Source organism: Squalius cephalus, assembly GCF_949319135.1.
Source record: "Squalius cephalus genome assembly, chromosome: 20".
Lineage (NCBI taxonomy): Eukaryota > Metazoa > Chordata > Actinopteri > Cypriniformes > Leuciscidae > Squalius > Squalius cephalus.
The window spans coordinates 12,092,818-12,115,748 of NC_137141.1; the positions used below are offsets into that span (position 1 = coordinate 12,092,818).

The window sequence follows — 22,931 nt, forward strand, 5'->3', positions numbered from 1 at the left end:
ATACAGGCCCCTTTCTCTTCTTTTGAGCTTGAACAGAAACTGCACTCAAAATGAAGTCATAATGCCTGTCTTAGCAAGTATCCTCATAAACACGGTCGATTATGTGCTGTAATCAATTGAGAAAGAAAACAAGATGCTTGTCATTGAATCTGTGCATTTGTCTTAAAATGATAGCAGCCTAATATACCAACAGTCGTTTGGTGCCACCAATGTTAATCAAACAACAAAAGAGAAAGAGAAAATCATTAGCTTTAACACAGATAAATTGTATTAATTACATTAATTATATTTAATTTATACAGTGAAGACTATACAGTAGTCTTATTTTAGATTTGATTATTCAATGTCTGTACCTGAATACAGTTAGATTTACCTGAAAAACATAAAGCACTACTTATTTAATTTGTGATGACGACAGCTTGTAGGATAAGTGTGCCGCGTAAAGTGTGAGTACCAAGCAGCATCTCCAGGTGCTCCCTTGAGAACCAGACCAAAAAAGTTATGTGCACCCCTGGTTATAAGTTTGTTCGGACCATTTTGTTTTGTAAACGAGGCACAGTGTAATGGTAAAGTGTAATGTAAAGAAATTTTTGTTGAAAAATTAAGCAGCCCAACTGTATTGGATCTGACAGCAGCTGCATCACAAACCGCAAGTAAATGATTTCATAATGTTTTGTCTGTAAATGATAATGTTTAATATGGGTTATGTTTTCAAAACACTTGCATGCAATAGAGAGTGGGTACTGTTGATACTGTTTCCTATGCAATGACGTTAGCCAATCATAACAGTGGCTGTTTACTGACAAGCCGTAAAGGAGCCGTCCATTGTTAAAGGATCATTTCAGACAAAGGGGCAGAATGAAGGTTGAAAATAATAGTTTTTCCATATATATATATTTTTTTGCAAACTATTATAAGTGAACCTGAAGGAACATATTAAAATAATAATAATAAAAAAATCCATGTCATGCTCCCTTTTAATATATCTTTGGGCTTGTGTTGGAATGTGGTGGTCACTGATTTTATATGTGCTCAGGTTTCTTCAGCCAGTACAGAAGATAGATATGAATCTGACAGATTTGCTGGGAGAGCTGCAGAGAGACCCCTGGCCCGTCACTCAAGGCAAACGACCACTGAGATCACTTGGAGTGGCCCTTTCCATTGCTGTCGGTCTGTTAGAGGTGACTGTCAGGATTTATGTTATTATCTTTAATGGTTTGCAGTGCTGGCAGCTTTGCTACCAGCTGCAGTTACAAAATTATAAGTTTACATTACTGGTTTGGACACACCTTCTCATTCTTTATTATTACTATTTTCCACACTTTTGACTAGAGCTGCTTGATAAATCGGTAAAAGATAGCAGTATCGATTCAAATACCCACACTATTTTTTTATTCCTAAATAAAAATTATTCAACTATGTCTATTAAACCTTTGACCAATATGATCACAGTGGAGCATTCAAGTCTGCATGGTGAAAGAGAAAGCAGTTGTCATGTATAAGTATAAAACCACTTCACAACCAGTCTTTTCAAACACACAGTATCATTATTTTCAATAATTCAAATTATCACAAAAGTAAAGGCATACATTTTATAGTTCAGATATAAACACTAATGTCTATGGTAGTGATCAAAATGGAGTAAATAACCTTTTGAAAGTAACTCGACACTTCAAATAAATATTGTATCAGTTACATCATTACACAGTAGGTGGCGACAAATGACTGTTAAAAAAAGTATTTATTAAATCATTCATTAAAGAGATTTGTTCAAAAACACTTATCCATCCAGTAATGGAAATTTGAGTCAATGAATCATTCACTCAAACCGAATGTTTTTCAAATACACTGCAGCGATTCACATTTTGTCAGAACCTCTTGTAAATGAAATGTTATTTTGTTTTGTTGTCTAATCAGAATAGTGGGAGAATCGTGATCTCTGGTTTTAAACCAAAAAATAGTGATTCTCAATTTTTCCTTAATTGTGCAGCTCTACTTTGGACTAATAATAAAGGAATACAATTTTTTTAAATAACACAAACAGAAGTATGGGAATTGTCGTACAGCTTCTTCAAGCTCAACATCATGAAGGGCACTATTCTGCTCAGAAATGCATATTTTGTAATGAAAATGTAGTTTTCTAAAAGCTTCATGTATGCACAACTTATTAGGGGTTCAAGCATGAAATGCTGAAACCCTATTGTAATTGTAAGGATTCGTAAAACGCATCGTGCAGGCCAAACCGTAAGGCCTAGAGACGTGAAACCTGGCCAGATGGTAGGCCTCAATTTGGGGACAACCTATCAGAGTATGACCCCGATTGGCCCATAGGTGGCGCTGCAGCGACCAAAAGTACAAAATCGCCCATAACTCTTAGACCGTTTGTCCTAGACTCAAGTGTATTACACCACTGTGATCCCTGGCTCAAGGCGGACAAAATTACTATCTCCAAATTTTGATTTAGGCGGGAATTTTTTTTTGCTATGTCGCATTTTGTCCAAAACCTACTTTTGCGAACTATTCCCTGGTTTTTCGCCCGATCGGAACCAGACCAGTCTAGGACAATTCTCTGGACTCTCTAGATCAATAATTATCGAAAAAAAGTTGAACTTTTGCCTTTGGGTGGCTGTAACAGGGTCATTTAGAAAAGGGGCGTGGCAAAATGCACTAAAAAGCCTATAAATCCCAAATGAAAACTCAGAAATTCACCAAAATTGATGAGCATGTGTGTCATAACATGGTGAAGAAGCATGCCGAGTTTCATGCAGATCGGACCATAGGTGGCGCTATAAATGGCAAAAAGCTTCCATTCTTATTAGGGGTTCAAGCATGAAATGCTGAAACCCTATTGTAATTGTTAGGATTCGTAAAACGCATCGTGCTGGCCAAACCGTAAGGCCTAGAGACGTGAAACCTGGCCAGATGGTAGGCCTCAATTTGGGGACAACCTATCAGAGTATGACCCCAATTGGCCCATAGGTGGCGCTACAGCAACCAAAAGTACAAAACCGCTCATAACTCTTAGGCCGTTTGACCTAGACTCAAGTGCATTACACCACTGTGATCCCTGGCTCAAGGTGGAGGGATGGCTCCAAATTTGATTTAGGCAGGATAAATTTTCTGCTATGTCGCATTTTGTCCAAAACCTACTTTTGCGAACTATTCCCTTGGCTGTAAATGGTATTTTTCATCTATTATGTCAGTGGTTGCATGCTTGCTAAATAAAACTTAATAACTTTTGATGCTTTTGTGCTTAAAGGCTTTAACTGCTTGAACCCCGATAAATGCTGCTTGCAGCTTTAATATTTGTATTATATTTATATTTGCATTAAGCCTTTATCTCAAAAGGTTTTTAAGATGATAAGGCATAAATTCATTAGTGTCCATTCTGTCCAAACACTGAATCGGTCGTCTTACTCTAGTTTTGTGCTTGTTTGTTGTTTCCCTCCATTTACTTCCCTCTTGTAGTGCACTTACCCTAACACTGGCGCTCGCATCATGGCTTTCATCGGTGGACCCTCCACTCAGGGTCCAGGCATGGTGGTAGGAGATGAACTGAAAACACCTATTAGATCCTGGCACGACATCGAGAAAGACAATGCCAAGTTCATGAAGAAAGCCACTAAAGTGAGTTTTCCCGTATTTGTTGTTTGTTTTATTGGCTTGGTAGAAGTACCCACATACTGGTGGTACCAGTGCTTTCATGAAGGTGAAGTATCTTCAAGTGGCTGTACTGTTGACTGATGGGTTTTAAAAATGTGATATCACAAAGGTGCATTGGAAGGTTTACAATCTATTTGACATTTCAGAGCAGAACACAGTAATATCAGAGAGTTGGAAAAACCTGCATATTTTTTCTTACATATGATATGTGTGAAAACTGGCAATTAGCTGGTCTAAAAAACTGATGCTCATAATTCTTACTTGATTTGAGTTTACATTTATGCATTTGGTACACACTTACTGTACATTGTAAGGTAGACGTTTTGACCCAAGTTCTTGCTTTCATAGAGAATGCCATGCTCCACTAATTTGGGAAAGCCTTCTTGTAGCCTAAACAGTTTGAAGTTTGTGCACACATTTAAAATGGTATTTTTCCCTTGTAGCACTATGAAGCCTTGGCCAACCGTGCCGCCGCCAATGGACACATCGTTGATATTTATGCATGCGCTCTGGATCAGACAGGATTACTGGAAATGAAGTGCTGCACCAACTATACTGGGTAAGTAACTCAAAGTTTTCAATTTTCTTTTTAAATGGTTTCAGCATACTGATAGAGTATGCTTGGAGATTTGAGTTGACGTTGGTATATTAAAACATGTTGAGAGTCAAGAAAACAAATCTAGACATATTCCCATCCCCAAGATTTTAAGTATGAGCGAATTTGTGAAACTCTCATCCTTCGCCATTATGTCGTTGTACTGACTGTATACTTGTATTCTTGAAAACAATCCAAATACATACAATGCACCTTTCTGCTTTTCTGTAAATGCAGGGGTTATATGGTCATGGCGGACTCTTTCAATACATCTCTGTTCAAGCAAACTTTCCAAAGAGTTTTCACTAAAGATGTCCAGGGTGCCTTTAAGATGGCACTTGCAGGGACTCTGGAGATTAAGGTGGCTTGCTTTTCTTTTCTATTCTATTCTTTTTTTCTTTTCTTTTTTTACAATTAAAAAAAAAAGTTGGTCTAATTGGCTTGTCTTGGCTATTTTAATTACTTTATTATTTAATTGTGCTACATGTGGCTTTCCTTTTAATATTATTACACTATTATTTCAGACTTCAAGAGAGATAAAGATTTCTGGGGCAATCGGCCCGTGTGTCTCCCTGAACGCCAAAGGTCCCTGTGTGTCAGAAAACGTAAGTAGCTCATCTATTTTAAATCAAATAGACTCTCTATACAGTGTTTTCTCTTGGGTTCAGCTTTATCTCTGGCAATGCAGAGAACATATTGACATTCATTTTGACCTCTGCTTGTAGGAAATAGGAACTGGTGGCACAAGTCAGTGGAAAATTTGTGGACTGGACCCAAATACCACTCTTGCATTCTACTTTGAGGTTGTGAATCAGGTACATCCCAGTAAACTTTGTTTGATCTGCTTACAATAACCCTTGATATGCATGTTTACAAGTTAACATTACCACAGATGGTTTTGGAAAACCATCACAGAAAAATAATTGTCTCTCAGTTTGCAAAAAAACAAGCAAAAATCATAAGTCAGAGTCAGGTAAGATATGTTCCTGGATCAACATATTTTGTTGACCATGAAACAACATTCCTGACTAAAAATGTAGTCCTAACCCAGTCCCTACCCCTAAACCTAACCCTACCCTTAACTTAATCCCTAAAATAAGAGGGAAATGGCAGGTGAATAACACTGATGTAGCACCTAACTCTGGTTTTAAGCCTAAACTTGACATGAACTTTTAACTTGTCCCTCAAATCTGATTGGTTGATTTGGAATGTTGATCCAGGATCAACAAAGATGTTGATCCAGGAACATGTTGTACTTAGTGAAATCACCTGCCACAGATACTGTTGTCGCAGCAGTCTGACACGTTTTCAGGTTCTTGTAGATTTCCACCTTATATGCAGGTGGTCCACTAGAGGGCAAACTTTCATCATACATGGGATGTTTTTTGTGTGTGTTTTTTCTTTTTTACTGCATTTCAATTTAAAGCATTACTTCACTGCAGTAGTTTTGAACCTTTTTATAGCTTTTAGGGATTCACATAAATTATTCAAAATGTAGCAAAATATATTGAGGAATATGACATGACATTTTTACAGAGAATCATTTTGCACAAGTTAGTCTCATCTTCTGTTATTTTTATATTGTAAATATACGGATAATGCATGGCTTTAATGCTTGCCGTCATACATTTAACAGTAACTGTAATGTGAGCATTCAGTTTGGAGGTTGGTGTGAGCTTATATATTAAGAGAACTATATTTACATAGCCAATGATATACATAAGATCAGATTGTGCCATCAAAATTATACAAGTTGCTATTGAAGTCAGTCATTAATGCAGTTTTCAAGTTTCTGAAAGCTATTGAACTTTGATTGGCAGTTTCAGGTGTCTGTTGAACATTTTAGAGAGAGCTTTTTTCACAATCACATTGCATTGTCCTTTGAGCATTCCTTTAGAATAAAAGTGAATCACTGTTTCTGCTCAAGTCACAAAAGAACACAATACATCTTTGTGATGCAAAAGTCTTGTAGACTATCGCACAAGAATCCTTCTGTCTGCATGAAGTCTGCTTACATCATAAATTGCTTCTGGTGAGCTCCGCCAACCCAGTGTCCTCTTCTGCTGAGGTGAAACGATGCTGTAGATGCTTCCTTAAGTCATAATTATTTCTACACTATTCCATCCAGCAAAGGTCAGGAAGTGTCGTGCTCAAACCAGAGTGAGGTCCTGTTGGGGTTGGTTGTTTGTTTGTAGTGCCGGAGGTACATTGGGAGCTGGCAAAGAGCTGTTGCTCTCGCGGCGTGGCTGTATGGTTGTGCAATGGGAGAGAGAGTTTTTACGAGGATAGTCAAACATCTGTCGGATTTTATTCAGGCTTTTGCGCAACGCGGCTCTGTATCTCCTGAAAGATACAAACAAGGTCACGGTAAACCTCCCACATACTCTCATGCTCTTAGAATCTAAATAACAACCACAAATCAGTACCATGAATCATAGCTCTATACAAGTTCTCTTTCTAAATGTTGCCCGAATTGGCCATCGAGTTTTTCATCAGCAGGTTTTTACCTCCACTTTCCTTTTACTATCCTGCTCCACATTCAGTTCCTGCCACATTTTATTTACGAATTATTATTGAATGTGGCAGGTATTAATATGAGCTGCCACATCTGATAGTTAAAAGAGCCAGAAAAGTCTTAATCAACAATAAAAAGGTAATGTCTATCCATGATTACATTTCCCAAAATAGAGAGCTTATTTTCTGGGAGAATTTGTTTTATGGATCTTCCTGTCTGTCTTCTATCTATTGTGACATTTAGCGGTGGGCTGAATGACCAAAGACTTATACTTGCAGTATTCGTAATGATGTAGTAAATATCACAATATAGTTGTTTCCTTTTGAAATTAACCATAAAATTGTTTATATATTAATATTTAAATAAATATTGAATAGTCCACTGAATTAAATGTTTTACAAATGAAAGCTAGATTACTGTTCAGAAGTTTCGGGTCTGTAAGATATTTATGAATTTGGTCATAATCATACAATAAAACAGTAATATTTTAAAGTATTACAATTTTAAATATTTAAAAATTATATTCTAAAATGTAACCTGTGATGCAAAGCTGTCACATGATCCTTCAGAAATCATTCTAATATGCTGATTTGCTGCTCAAGAAACATTTGTTATTATTATCAATGCTGAAATCAGTTGATACATCGTGATACATTTTTTATTTGACATAGATAAATGTCAAAAATATAAAAAATTGAAATAGAAAGTTCAAAAGAACAGCAGCAGCAGCATGAATATTAGGCTGCTGTTACTTTAAGACCGAATGCATGGACCGAATATACTGATACACAATCGGTTTCACTTAAGACATAACCGAGAAAATACTTGCCGAGACGGGTATTACTTTGCGTATGTGTCCGTTCAAGCGCAAGTAAACACGAAAGAGGGATCAGTTCGGTGTTCAAGCTCTGTCTGAAACGCGCATCTCTCTCTTTCACCTCTTCTTTCTCGTTGAAAATCATTTGAATGTGTAAATTGGCCAGACAAAACGCATCCAAATGATAAACTTTCACTCTATGATGGTTAAACTTAGCAGGTAATCCGTGAATCACATACGTGATGAACCGTGGGGCCTGGTCCGTGCAAATCATGGATCAACTGCGATCTGTTGCACCCCTAATAATTAATGAAAACACTTGATTGATCATGATTGCTATTTTACCAGAGATGGAGAGAAATCCTACTCCAGTAAGTAAACGTGTCGCTGTCCCCAAAAATGGCAAAAATGTTGGTACTCAAAAGCGCTTCCCTCCACGTTTTCTGCTGCGCATCGTATATTTTTTCCACGCATGCGCACAAGTTATGTGCACCCCTGAATATAGCAGTACATTACAGTATAAACGGTACTGCAAAATCTGCACTGGTTGACAAGTGTGTCTGTCGTCGCACTGAATATATCGTCATACTGCCCAGCCCTATACGCATTGTAAGAAACATACCTGCCTTTGGACCCTAATTCCACATAATATACAGTCAACAAAATGATACACTTAGTTGCTTACGTTTGAGTCATGGAGTAGATCCATGGGTTGAGAGCTGAAGTGAAGAGGACAAGCCATGTGGCAACAGCCGAGGCAGGCTGTGGGCTCTCTTTTCCCGTCAGTGTCTCATAGAAGCAGATAACGATGTATGGCAGCCAGCAAACAAGAAGGCACACTGTCAACAACACACACAAATCACATGATGTGGTTAAAGATTTTTTGGACAAGCTCATTTCATTAGCTCGAGAAGAATATCGAATTGCTCCCTCTCGAGGTTGTGTTGCATGTGTGATGTATTTTGCTAATTAATTTCTCCACAATCTACTTGGACCCTTGCCGGGGGGGGGGGGCAACATTTTAAATAATTAGGTTGTAAATTGATTAAAATTTTTAATTAAATTAATGACATTGAGTTAAATCACAATTAATCCACAGCAATTTATTTTGCATTCAAGCACTTGTTGCTTTTCCTTCCTCTCCAGTCCAACTCTTCCATTAAATAAATTAAACTTTTAGTTTTTAATAGAAATTCATACGTAGACAATTTATGTTTGTCTGCAAAACTAATTTAAAACATTTAAACAGAAGCCTTTCTGTGTTTGCATTAAGCAGGAAAAAAATCTCTATATACCCAGGGAAAATAAATACCAATTACAGAATGATGTCAGAAAGATAAGCACTTAATGAACTTCCAAAACACGGTGACAAAATCAAATACAATAAAACTGCTTTATGTCCCCTTTTTTAATTATGCTTACCGATGGTTGTCACCATTACTATGGAGCTTTTGAAGTAGTTATTGGCTGGCACATAGAAACAGTGGTCTTCGTTGCAAACAAACGTCCCTCTTCGCACTTGGTTCCTAGCTATATGCACTATATATCCATACATGGAGCACATCAGTACAATGGGAATGATTATTCCCAACACCATGAAGAGCATGTTGAAGGCGATGCTGGACGGTTTGAAGCTGGGAAGGCAGAGGAACTTTGTCTCGCTGTAGACGTAACTGCCGAAACCGAAAAGTGGCAGAGCTGCGTTGAGGATGCTGTAGACCCACACTATCGCGAGGATGATTTTGGCCCTGTGCGACGTAAAGATCACCGGGTAGCTGAGGGCGAAGCAGATCTCTGTGAACTTGTCGACAGTGGCCCAGGTGAGGGAATGGATGGAGGCGAGCTGGAGCAACAAAAACAGAAAGGCGCTGCCCTTGCAGGTGGCACTCTTGCTGGGGTAGCTCTTCACTTGGAAAAGACTGTTATGGATACCAAAAGGGATGGTGGAGACGCCCAACGCCAGATCGCATAGGCTGAAGCTCAATGTGAGAACCCAGGTGTCCGTTTGCAAGTTCTGGTTGAGTGACACCACCAAAAGTAGTAGCAAGTTCCCCAAAATGGAGCAGAAGCTGGAACCAATCATCAACAATCCATAAACCACCGAAGTCCACTGCATGTTTACATGGGTGTTCAAATGCAGACATGTACAGTCAAAACAAAAACACCCGTTCGAAGACAGAGACCACAATGGAAGCTGTGGAAAGAGGAGGTCACGTTATCAGTGCCAAACCACCAGGGAAGGTGTTGCTGTATGGGAGGAGTGTACCTCATGCTGATCTTTAGGAGTAGACGATCACTTCACCAAGCACTGATCTCTTTGGGGAGTTTAGTCAAGCCCTCCTCCGTATTTACTATCAGTACCTGCCTCAGTCTGTTTGAAAATGGCAAACACGTTGCCTTGAGAGGCAAAACTATGTGAACAGCTACAATCACATGTAGCGAGGTAAATAAAGCATCTAACATTTAAAGAGCATGTTTCTGTGGACACAGGGCGTATGGGGAGGCTGGAGCTGCACTGCTCGGCAAACATGACGCTTGAGATTCAATATCTTCTGTTGCCGACTTTGAGCCATTTCATACTCGTGTTTTTTTTTTTTTTTTAGTATAATTGGCGAGAAGCATGACCCTAATTCGATTTAAGCCGTTATCATTAATTAAGGCTTCAGTGCCTTTACCCAGAGCTTAAGCCTTCTATTCCAGTTATATCTGTTATATCCTGCTACATGTCTCGTTTCATTTTAGATTAGAAGAGTTTTTAGATTACAGTTTTTGGGGGGTTTAGCATAAGCTATCTTTGCAGTACCTTACCTGGATGTAATTGTTTAGTCAAATAGATATATTAAAACGTAATAATTATTTCACGATTGCAGTCAGTTTATAGACATGTTGAGCATTTAAGAGCTGTGATTGAGATGCATGCTGGAGCTTTTAATGGGATATTTATATTTTAGAGAAAGGTGTGTTACAGAGAGATTTTTCAGGTTGCGCTTTCTAGCCTTGCTTAATGTTTGAGACATCTACGCTCTTAAAAAAAAGTATTTTTAAAAAAAAATTTAAGTCTCATTCTCACAGAAATACAGTAATATTGTGAAATATTATTACACTTTGAAATCATCCTTTTCTATTTGAATATATTTTAAAATATAATTTATTCCTGTGATGCAAAGCTGAATTTTCAGCATCATTACTCCAGTCTTCAGTGTCACATGATCCTTCAGAAATCATTCCAATTTGATGATTTGCTGCTCAAGAAACGTTTATTATTATTATCAACGTTGCTTAATATTTTTGTGGAAACTGTATTACAAAACAAGTTTATGGGTGAGTAAGATTTAAAAAAGATAAACTTATATTTAGAATTGGTGCATTAAATTAATAAAAAAATGACTGTAAACATGTTTGTAATGTTACAAAAGATTTCTATTCAATGTTCAAATGCTTTTTTTTTTACTTTCTATAAATAAAAGAATCCTTGAAAAAAAATGTATCACTATTTCCACAAAAATATGAAGCATCAGAAACCATTTTTAACATTGATAATAATAAAAATCATTAACAATTGAGCTCCAATAATTGAGCAGCAAATCATCATATTAGAATGATTTTTGAAGGATCATGTGACTGAAGAAAATTCAGCTTCAGAAATAAATTTCATTATAAAAAATGTCTTTTAAATTGTAATATTTCACTATATTACTCTTTTTACTGCAATTTTTATCAAATATCCAACATGCAAAATTCTTGCTCAACTAATCGTGACTTTGGGTGAGACGACCTATAACAAGTTTGTCTAAACAATAGCATATTGCTGCCAGGATGGTGGGAAGGTTTGGGAAACTTATTTAAAAGCAATCCCTTTTTTTTGCCATACCATTTGGTGGGTTCTTTGTTAAGCAAAATATTAGGCTGTCTTCATTCTTTTATCTTTTCCCCCCCTCAGCACAACGCTCCTATCCCACAGGGTGGACGTGGAGCCATACAGTTCGTAACACAGTATCAGCATTCCAGCGGACAGAGGCGCATCAGAGTGACCACAATTGCAAGGAAGTAAGTCATTTGTCCTCATACTAACCATCAATGATTGCTACATTCATTTCCATTTCAAAAGTAGGGGCTAGTAAGATGTTGTTGTTTTTTAAAGAAATTATTTATTTTTTTCAGCAAAGATGCATTAAACTGTGAAAGTGACAGTATATACATTAATAATATCACAGATTATTTCTATTTCAAATAAATGCTGTTCTTTTGAAATTTCTATTCATCAAAGATGGGACTAAAAAAAATCATCCATGTGTTATCCTCAATGACCATGTCCAGTTTCCATGACAATGTGAAAAAGAAATCAAAATATTCCCCTTTTAGAACGTTGCATATGTTTGTCAGAATCGATGAACCGCGAAAGAGTCGGGCTTTCAAACGTACCAAGAAGGTGCCTGAAAGAACCTTCCGGATTTCTTTGACTATTCTGCTGCTTTTTGAATATACCTCTTGTGTTTGTTTTTTTAATATCAGACATTGAGGATGAATCAGTGTGAGTCAGACTGATGTACAAGCTTGTGTTAGAAGGTCACTGTGCTATGACGTGTTCTCCTCATCCTCCTCTTCAGCTGGGCTGATGCTCAGACTCAGATCCAGAGCATCGCTGCATCTTTTGACCAGGAGGCCGCCGCCATCCTCATGGCCCGCCTGGCCGTCTACAGAGCCGAGACGGAGGAGGGTCCAGATGTTCTGCGCTGGCTGGACCGACAACTCATCCGCTTGGTGAGTCTTTCTTCTTTTAGTTGGGACTAGCATCATATTTCTTGGTATAATCAGTCTTTTAGTATTAGGGATGCACAATAACTCCAATTATTTTCTTTAATTTTCAGTGCCAGAAATTTGGAGATTATCATAAAGACGATCCCAACTCATTCCGTTTCTCCGAGACCTTTTCGTTGTATCCTCAGGTACTTACCGCCTGTCTAGCACTCTATGACTGCACTGAACTTAACAGCAAAGCGAAAATGAGATCTTGACTTTGTCTTTGGCAGTTTATGTTCCATCTGAGGAGGTCTCCATTTCTGCAAGTGTTCAACAACAGTCCTGATGAAAGCACCTATTATAGACACCAGTTTATGAGGCAGGATCTGACCCAGTCTCTGATAATGATACAGCCCATCCTGTATGCATACTCGTTCAACGGGCCACCAGAGGTAAAAATGCATGATTTCTCCTATTGGACATGTAAAATTTGCATGATTTAGGTGACCAATGAGGGACTTCATAAACGGTAGATACTATGTTCCCTGGGGGAAATTCATGCACTTGCATGCTTTTATTTTTCCCCAAATTGGTAGAAATCAATGTATATAAACAATATTTATTTCTTTAGCCATGTCTATATTTAAAGTGCCCCTATTATGCTATTTTAAAGCTTCCTAATTTTGTTTAGGAGGTCTCCTACAACAGGTTTACATGCATCTAAGGTCAAAAAACACTTTAATTTTCTCATAATATGCATTTAAATTCACCTCATTTCTCAAAGATTTTCAAATGATTTGTTCGAAGCAGTTTGAACATTCAATCTCTATAAACCCCACCTTTCCGTTAGCCTACTGTGCTCTGACTGGTCTGTAGCCTACTGTGCTGTGATTGGTCAGATGGCCCAGTCTGTTGTGATTACAGTCTATTATAATCTATGTATTGACCAAAGACAATATAAATCAATTCAAAACCAAAATTAAAGTAAATAAAAACATTTCATAAAACATTGTATAAAGTTGATTAAAAAAAAACAAGTACTGCATCTAACTTTTTAGGCCATAGGTGTACACAGATATTTTTCGTCATAACTATGAACGAAGAACAATGGCATAAATCACAGTTTGACATTGCTAGGGGTGTTTACAGAGAGATACTTGAGCAAGCTAGCGAGGACTTCTGTGGACAGTGCTCGCGTCTTTACATCTTACTATAATACTGATAGTGCTCCACTCTGTTCTAATAATAAAGACTCTTATGCTTACACTTATGTTAGCGAACCGGGCTACAGCTAAATGGTAAACGCTTACCCAAACAATAATGGTAGAAACGTTAGCCGAGCACAAACGTGAATGACTGATAAAATATTACAGTTTATAAACCAAAATCTTGATCCATCCTTTATCATTACTCCCAAGTAATTAGAACGACAGACAATCTGCATTAATCGACACAATTGTAGGTAAAGTGGCCCAGCTGATAAGCAGAACTATTTCAGTAAGAGGGTAATACTGGTTTACACAAGATAACACACAAAACTATGTATTACACTAAATATAAAATATAAAAATCAATTTGTTAATGTTTTTGAAAGAAGTCTCTTATACTCACCAAGGCTTCATTTATTTGATATAAACTACATTAGAAAGATTGTGAAATATTATTACAATTTAAAAGAATTATTTTCTATTTTCAAATGTAATTTATTCCTGTCATAGCGAAGCTGAATTTTCAGCATCATTACTCCAGTCTTCAGTGTCACATGATCCTTCAGAAATTATTCTGATATGTTGATATCTTGTTCTTCTTCTTCTCATTATGATCATTGAAAACTGTTGTGCTGCTTAATTGTTTTGTGGAAACTGTGATACATTTTTTTCAGTATCTTTGATGAATGGATGGTTCAAGAGAACAGAATTTATTTGAAATGGAAATCTTTTGTAACATTATAAATGTTCAATATATTAATAAATGTCTTTCAAGTATTCATTTCTTTTCAGATAAAAAAATCTTACTGACTCCAAACTTAGAAAGTTTGGAAGAAAGTGAAACTCGCTTAAAAAATTAGTAAAAGCGTTCTTTAAAAATCAGTATTCAGGGCTGCCAACTTTTGAGTTTAGCTTGGAGTGAGAATTATGTAAGGGGGGTTGGATTGGGGGGATGTAAAAAAAAATCTTGCATCACAATAAGTGTATTGTGATTGTCAAACATTTTAGAATTTTAGGTTTAGTGACAACATGTTACACTGTTTACATGGTACAATTTCTGGTAAGCTACGTTTTTTTTTTTATTATTGCTTGACACAAATTTCACGATTTCAATTCAATTAAATTCTTGTGATTTCATTCAATATTGACTCATTTGGATAAATATTAGTACACAAGATAGGCATTCATTTTTCTCAAGAAAAAAAAAAAAAACTCACCTAATGCTGTAAACATACTTTGAGCCCTATCAGCTGGTAGTATTATTTAAGGTTAAAAATAACTTGTTTTTTATTATAATAACAAATTTATTTAATGATATAAGTAAAAGTATAATAAATATGTAATATAGTACACATATTTAGCATAATACTCTCTATAGCTCTTTTTTCCAGCCAACTAATGTGCTATATATTATGGTCATTAAATGGCTTTCCTGAGGTAAATGTTATGTGAGACAATTGTTCTCCAGCTGTTTTATTGACCTCTTTCCGCGGTTGAAAAACACTGATTGATCGATATTAAATATGAGGAATATACATTTCGGTATGTTGTATGGTCTCTTTCAACATTGTTAATTCGTGTTTATTTACTAGCTAGTAGAGATGATCGGTTCACATGCCGCTAGGGATCTGTCACGTCACATTTACAAGTGCCAAAATGGTGTTGTTTGAATTTCGTAATTCGATTTTGTTTCGAGATTTAAAAAAAAAAAAATCATTAGTAACCTGCTCTGTATTGTCTGTCGGTCTCCTTGTCCTGTGTGTGAGAAAATGTATGTGTGGCGTGAGAGCGTGTGAAAAGTGTCAATTGCGTGAGTCTCACGGTGAATGCGTGAGGGTTGGCAGCCCTGGTATTAATTCAATGAGCTTAATGAGTAAATCACATGTCATGAGTCATGACTCACGTTGATTCTGAAGTGCAGTGTCATGATGATTGTTCTGCACTAGATGTCCCCTGACACAAAAGATTAAAATGTGTTCTGTTTAATTAGTGGACTGTGCTAAATCGTACCATAGGATATACAGATGCTTAGAAGTCTCCATAAATTAAAAGAACACATTGCCAAATATAAGCTTTTACTGTCATATAACATCAAGGATATTTTAGCGGATTCACTCTACATTTACATTTAGTCATTTAGCAGACGATTTTGTCCAAAGCGACTTACAAATTAGGACTAAATTAAGCGAGTCATCGTGAAGAGGCAAAAACAACGCAAGAAGTGCTCAAAATACAAAGTTCCTGCATTGTTCACAGTAGCATAAGCCTGATAAGCGAGGATTAAAGGAAAAGGAAAGGATATATTTTTTTTTTAATGAGGGTAAGTGCTCACGGAAGAGATGGGTAAATGCGGTTGTCTCCTGAAACTCTGCAGTATGTATGTGGACATTGGTCCTTTTAGCACCATGACACTTTTTTTTTAAAATTGTGAATAGATTATGCACAGACAGCGAGCAAAGAGCACTCCCTTTATAATGCCTCAAGCTGTCAATCACTTCAGTTACAGGGCGATTGGCTACAATGCTTAACGCTGCAAACCATGATGTAATTACAAACCTTTGACAGTCTTTAAACTACAGAGCTTGAAAACAAACAAGCACGGGACTATTTGAAAGCCACAGCCTATCAGTGGGTACTGAACTGAGTCGAAATAGTCTTGGCTATTTGACCCGCAGTCCGCCTTTGCCTACTGATTCCCGACCCGCAACGCAAATGACAACATACATTATTCCACCCGCTGCATCAAATATTAGCGGTTCACCCGTCTGAGCCAGGAGCCTGAAGGTTGCATTCATTTTAACACAATTATTGTGAGGTAGAAAGCAAGCAAGCAGGCAAGTGTTGTATAAATGGGTTGTTTAAACTCTACATAATGATCTGATGGTCTGTAGTGCTTGTTCTTTAGTAGTACTGTGTGTTAAACAACATCAGGGTGATGATACAACGAGCAACTCAAACTGACGCGCGTTTTCTAATCTGCTTTTAATGGAGGGCTTTATGTCACTTACTGTTTTTCCCCTGACACAGCGAACAGAAGGGGGGAAGTTTCAGGAAAGATGTTTATCAAAACATCTAATTGACAATGACAGTCCAATAACAGGCTTTGTTTCTTGTTGTTGTAGCCCGTGTTGCTGGACAGCAGCAGTATCTTGCCTGACCGCATCCTCCTCATGGACACCTTCTTCCAGATTCTGATTTACCACGGAGAGGTACGGTGTAAAAAGGGTCCACTTTAGACAGTCTACTAACTATAAGTAACTTTGTAGCTACATCTCAAATAACCTTCATTAGAATATTTATAGACTTTTTGGTTAGGGTTAGTAGAGTTAGTAGAATGACGTACTGGCGAACAGTGTTGTGGGGAAACGAATTACAAGTAACTTGAGTTACTTAATCAGATTACTTTTTCAAGTAACTAGTAAAGTAACGCATTACTTTTAAAATTTACAACAAAATATCTATATACTTTATATACTATTATATATTGTAATATACTTTTTCAAATAAGTAACGCAAGTTACTTTGTTTTCCCATTTATTGACTGACAGCTCTCGTCCCAATGTTGAGAAAAAGTGCAGAGGCATTGTGTGTGAACATGATGGTTATTGTAGTCCTAGACTAAATTTGAGCATGCATTTGCTCATCTCACTTGCACACAAAAAATCAGTCAAATGCAAAATCAGACTATGCAAACCTCCAATAATTAAATGTTAAATAAAACAAATATTTTTATGCATTTAATCTTTCGTTGTTTACCAACGTATTTTATATTGACTACAAAAATTACCTTTTTTTTGGTGAAAATTTTTTTTTAATTGGTGAAGTGAGTGTTGAAAGTTTTGTTTGAGCTGCGCCTCTACTGTACACGCATAAATTTGCACTTCCTTCAATCTGAGGCTTATTATTTCAACATACTTTTCTTAATAAGTAACTAAGTAACGCAATTAGTTACTTTTTAATGGAGTAACGCAATATTGTAATGCATTACTTTTCAAAGTAACTTTCCCCAACACAGCTTGCAAAGTTAATTATAGTCAGTAGAATGTCTTTTGGGGACCATCAAAATAAAGTTTTAGCTGATATTAAGCGGACTGTCTACTAATACTCTAATGACTGCTAATACTCTAATGACTGCTCTAAGTTGACGTGGTTGCAAAGTTACTTATAGTTTGTAGAATGTCATAATAAGGTGTTACTGTAAATCACAGCACATATTCTGCCTTCCAATTGCACTGTGGTATATTTTTCCCTGTGACTGGGTAGATGTTGGTTTAACGCCAAGTCTTTTTCATGTGTTCAATAATTAAGAATGCAGTCTGTTTTCTTGGTCTCAGTCTGAGCTGTTCAATAATCTAAGCTCATGAAATCAGAGCCAGTTTTGCACTGAAACAATTTTAAACTTGGCTGTGTTGCAGCAGACAGACATTTTCTGGTGAAAGCTTGTGGGTGTCTTGCTGAAGTACGGGTAATGAAGTGAAATATGCAAATAAAAAAAAAACAAATGAAGTGAGATGTTCCCATAGAGTCACAGCTCAAAAAATCCATTTATCAGCAGTAGTAAATAAGTTTTCAGATTGATCATATTATAGTATGACTTCTGACAGACATGTTTTCCCTCGTGTAGACGGTGTCTCAGTGGCGTAAAGCCGGGTACCAGGACATGCCCGAGTATGAGAACTTCCGCCACCTGCTGCAGGCTCCGGTGGATGATGCCCAAGAGCTTCTACACACTCGTTTCCCCATGCCACGCTACATTGACACAGAGCACGGCGGCAGTCAGGTACAGGCGATGTGATGACATAGTTTCTTTTTGAATTCTTTCCTGGATATTTATGAGGCACTCATACTGCACTGAACAGGTTACACTGATTAAGTCTAAAATTATATGAAAGTTTAGTTGAAAAGTAATATTAAAGGTCATTAATTTTCATAATTCAAAATGAAAGGTCATTCAAGGGCAGAGCATGTGAGTGAAGTGGAGCGGTGTGACGCTCCTCTCAATATTCCACTCTATGACAGTGCGCTCCGCTCAATCGCTCACGGCCCAAGCGAACGCTCCACTCGTGTACCGCTCACTCTCACTGGTAAATTTCTCAATTATGTAATCCTATAGATAACAGTTATGATATTTGTGGCTTTAAAGCAATATTTTATTAAAGCTGCAGTCCGTAGCTTTTTTGGGTTAAAAATTATTCAAAAGAAATTTTTGAGCAAGTACATAACCAGCCAGTGTTCAAACTATCTGCTTGCCTTAGCTCGATTCAAATGGTAAGCTTGTAATAATGTTTTTAATTCCAGTGGTACTGGTGGATTTCCGCGGGAAATTCGAGCATGTCTTTGCGTCATTACGTCACATCTGTACACATAAAGGAGTCTCAGCTAGTAGGCTGTGAGTGTGAGGATGTTGGAGGTGGAGATTTATAGCCTTTTCTCACAGCACTTGATATAATTAAACTTGGCAATTTGATGGCGGATCCAGAAAGGTTCAAACGACAATCACCAGTGACAACTGGAGATTCACCCATTGTTAAATGCATAAGACTTTTAAAAAAAAAGACTCTAAAAAAAGAGACTGCAACCGGCCCATGCGAAAACAAGGACAAATAGTCGGAAGAGCATTAAATGTAGTCACGCAATGCTGATGTTGTTAACATTAACAATTTGAGAACAAAGTATAATTTGCACGGTTTGACGTGATTTGATAAGCGAGCGTTAGATTTAATCAGCGTGATTTACTGCAATGCTTTTTTCCCCTTAGTTGGTCAGAACAAAAGTGGATGTTACTTGTTCAGACATTTTCCGGTTAAAATTCTTATATTGGTCATACTTCCAAAAAGTAGAATCTGTGATTGCGAATGACAGTATCCACACCACCAACGCGGTGATTGACAGCTGCACATCAAAACATTGGATTAATCCGCGCTGTGATAATTCCGCGAATAACTGCAATTGCAGATTTCGAACAGAGATGGCGACAGAGGAAAAACTGCGGACTGCAGCAAGTAGTAGACATAAATAAACTAGGGCTGTCAAAAGATTAATTGCTATGAATCGCATCCAAAAAAAAAGTTTGTGTTTACATAATATATGTGTGTGTACTGTGTATAATTATTTTGTATATATAAATACACACACATGCATATATTTAAGAAATATTTGCATACATATACTGTATATATATTTATATAGTTTATATTATATATAAATATAATTTTTTTTTATATATAAATAACACATTTTTCTTAAATATATACATGCACGTGTGTGTATTTATATATACAAATTTAATTATACACAGTACACACACATATATTATTAAAAACAAACTTTTATTTTGGATGTGATTAATCGCGATTTATCTTTTGACAGCCCTAAAATAAACATGATGTGACTTGACTGGATAGTGCCAAATTGAAGAGCAAGTGCAAACATATCCACATCACTATGATCAGGTGATTTCTCACCGCTGTTATTTTTATTTTAAACTTCTTTTTACCCAAAAGCAAAAAAGCAAAACAGGACTTTGCTGTTAGTAGATCACTAAATGAATCTTTTGCTAAATCAGTTTCTCCACACTCCCTTTCGATTTCTTCTCCCTCTTCGTTCTTAACTATGAAGTTTACTGTGCATTTATGCATAAGGTTCACAACTTCATTAAAACAATATTTGAACTCCATAACCTTAGACCTATTGCTTATTTCACATATATTGGAACCAGCATATCACAAAGAGCATTCTAGGTTGCGTGAGCGGCCCTGAGCGAGCGGAGCAGAATCTTCAGAAAGGCGCTCTCCGCTTTGCTCACATGCTCTGTTAAAATAGTTATTCACCCACAGTTGAAAATTGTCATCATTTACTCACCCTCCTGTTGTTCCAAACCCTTTTATTCAACTTCAGAACACAAATGAACACATTTTTTTTCATAGATTTCTGTTCCTCCTTTGAAAGTCTATTGACCCAAAACTTTTACTCTTCAAAACGATCGTAAAATAAATCCATATGAATTGAGGGGTTTAATCCAAATCTTCAATAGAGACACAATCGCATTATATGATCGACATATTTAATTTAGCCATTTTTGATCAACATTTTTTACAGCATTCAATTTTGGTAAACACACTCAAGCATGCTTCCTTGCGAGAACCAATGAGGTTCATTCTCGTGCGTCACACCACACCTTTTGAGCTTCCACAAGAATCAATCAGGTTTGTTCTCGCGCATTAAGCAAGTACAGTTGAGCTTCTGTTTATGTTCACTGATCAATGTTTATATGTGAATAAAAGCCTGAATTCAATCTGTTCATCGTATAATGCAATCATGTCTCTTTCGAAGAGTTGTATTAAATTGCTTGATTCATATGGATTTATTTTATGTTGCCTTTATGAACGTTTTGAAGCGTCAGAGGCTTGTGTGAACAGACTTTCAATGAAGGGACAAATATCTCTCAGAATTCATTAAAAATATATTAATTTGTGCTCTGATGATGAACAAAAGTCTTCAGGGTTTGGAACAACATTAAGGTGAGTAAATGACAGAATTTTCATTTTGGGTGAATAACCCTTTAATATTCACAGACCTTTATGATCTTAATTAAATAAAGCAATAAGCCTCAAGCTGTTGTGTAATATGAGATTTGTTCATAAAATCTACATGGACAGCTGCCTTGTAAGGTGCCTTCTAACAGAAATGAAGCTTAAAAAGTGACTGATTACAGATACTTGTACATGGCAGCAACTCTGCACTCGACTTAGTTGATTTCAATCAATCTGATATTAGCATGTTGCCAAGCGATAATCTTATAAGCACAGTTTCTGGTAAAATAGATAAAAGATAGTTTCATTAGATTGAATTGGATTGTCAATACTTTTAGGGATTTAATCAAATATATTTATAATAGAGCTGTTAATAGATGAAATAACCCAAACCCTAACCTAACAGTCTACTAATTCTCTAGTGAGTTTGTTGACATGAATTTGCAAAGTTACTTATATTTAATAGAATGTCTAAAGTGGACAATAATAAAGTGTAACCAACATTGTTGCTCATCTTGCCCCAGTGTATTTTTGGTTTTCCCTCTCAAAGCCTTAGATTTTAGTCAGCATAATGTTTCTGCCTAATGTTTTTACATAGCCTTCATATTGGGAGTGCACAAATGATGCCTTAAATTGCTGTCTAGGTGGGCAGGTCACTAAGTTTTGGAACAGAACCCTCTTAATTGTGCTAAAAATCACAGTACCATGGTGGATTATTGCTTTTTTAAATGGAATGGTAGGAACAGTTATAATATAAAAGATGCCCATTTTCAATAAACAGTTGAACTGATTCATTATAATGAGAAAACCCAAACAAACAAGCAGTTCTTCTGCCAAGTAGTATAGTTCATTAGCCTGATGGAGGTTTATGGTTGCCAAGCAGCATAAAAAAAAAGCAAAGATCATTCTCTGTGTTGCAGCCAACATTTAAGTGCACTTGGCTCTTGAATATGGAATTCAGCTGATGTTTGGTCACACATGAAAACCCAATGTGTGTGTGTGTGCGTGTACTTGTACAACTATCTTTGTAAGGACCAGTTTGAGTTTTAGACCATTGGAATGAGGACAAAGAGAGTAAAGTGAGGACATTTTGGCCAGTCCTCACTTTCTGAGACCCCTTTAAAGGCCTGTTTGAGGGTCAAGACTTGGTTTTAGGGATAAGGTTATAATTAGGTTTAGGGTAAGGGTTCGGGTTAGGCAATTAGTTGTGATGGGTAAGGTTAGGGTAAGCGGCTAGAGATTGCATTATGCCAATGAATGTCCTCATAAAGATAGATGTACAAGAATGTGTGTGTGTAGGCCTACCAGCTATTTTACAACCGATTTTTACAGCATGATCTATCAATTCTTTTAAATAATGGATTTGGTTTGAATGAGCCATGTTGTTTAATAGCAAACGACAGTTGTTTGAATACAGTAATTTTGGATTAGTCAGTGCAAATATTTATAAATTGCTTTACAAAACCACCTCCATTTTCTCAAGCCTTGATAAATGACGGCTCAAATGGAAGGTGCTACTTTGAAAACAGTTTTTCTGACAGCTCTTCAGTCAATTTCTACGCTTGAGAAACTCGCCCTCGAGGATTTTTAAATGCTGCTTGTGAATAAATGACTGTAATGGGTCATCAACTGTTTTGCATATTAATACACTGTTTTTAGGGTCTGGAAATTTACCACGATTTATTTCTTTTTCTTTGCCTCCAGGCTCGTTTCCTTCTCTCCAAAGTGAATCCTTCTCAGACTCACAACAACATGTATGCATGGGGTCAGGTGAGTGCTGTATATTTTACCAACACAAGAACATTTCCTTTGAGAGGAATATTGATTAGTCTACTGTAACAAGCTGTTCTTATACAACAAT

General features: G+C 36.7%; 2 protein-coding genes across 4 annotated transcripts in view; one reads left to right on the forward strand and one right to left on the reverse strand.

Annotated features, from left to right (window-relative positions):
- The window catches only part of sec23a (Sec23 homolog A, coat complex II component), a 32,788-nt gene that overhangs the window by 5,041 nt on the left and 4,816 nt on the right, over positions 1–22,931 (forward strand). For all 3 annotated transcript variants that reach the window (XM_079853974.1, XM_079853975.1, XM_079853976.1), the window contains 13 exons: positions 1,037–1,181; positions 3,469–3,627; positions 4,107–4,222; positions 4,496–4,619; positions 4,783–4,863; positions 4,984–5,073; positions 11,531–11,637; positions 12,198–12,351; positions 12,459–12,536; positions 12,621–12,782; positions 16,661–16,747; positions 18,163–18,318; positions 22,775–22,840. In XM_079853974.1, the coding sequence (XP_079710100.1) occupies positions 1,037–1,181; positions 3,469–3,627; positions 4,107–4,222; positions 4,496–4,619; positions 4,783–4,863; positions 4,984–5,073; positions 11,531–11,637; positions 12,198–12,351; positions 12,459–12,536; positions 12,621–12,782; positions 16,661–16,747; positions 18,163–18,318; positions 22,775–22,840 (1,525 nt within the window). The remainder of the gene's footprint in view (positions 1–1,036; positions 1,182–3,468; positions 3,628–4,106; positions 4,223–4,495; positions 4,620–4,782; positions 4,864–4,983; positions 5,074–11,530; positions 11,638–12,197; positions 12,352–12,458; positions 12,537–12,620; positions 12,783–16,660; positions 16,748–18,162; positions 18,319–22,774; positions 22,841–22,931) is intronic.
- On the reverse strand, positions 5,811–9,950 carry LOC307148558 (adenosine receptor A3). The gene is made up of 3 exons (XM_079854167.1): positions 9,013–9,950; positions 8,276–8,429; positions 5,811–6,601 (listed from the first exon to the last, which is right to left on the reverse strand). The coding sequence occupies exons 1-3, from the start codon at positions 9,704–9,706 to the stop codon at positions 6,409–6,411; spliced, it is 1,041 nt and encodes a 346-aa protein (XP_079710293.1). The 5' UTR covers positions 9,707–9,950; the 3' UTR covers positions 5,811–6,408.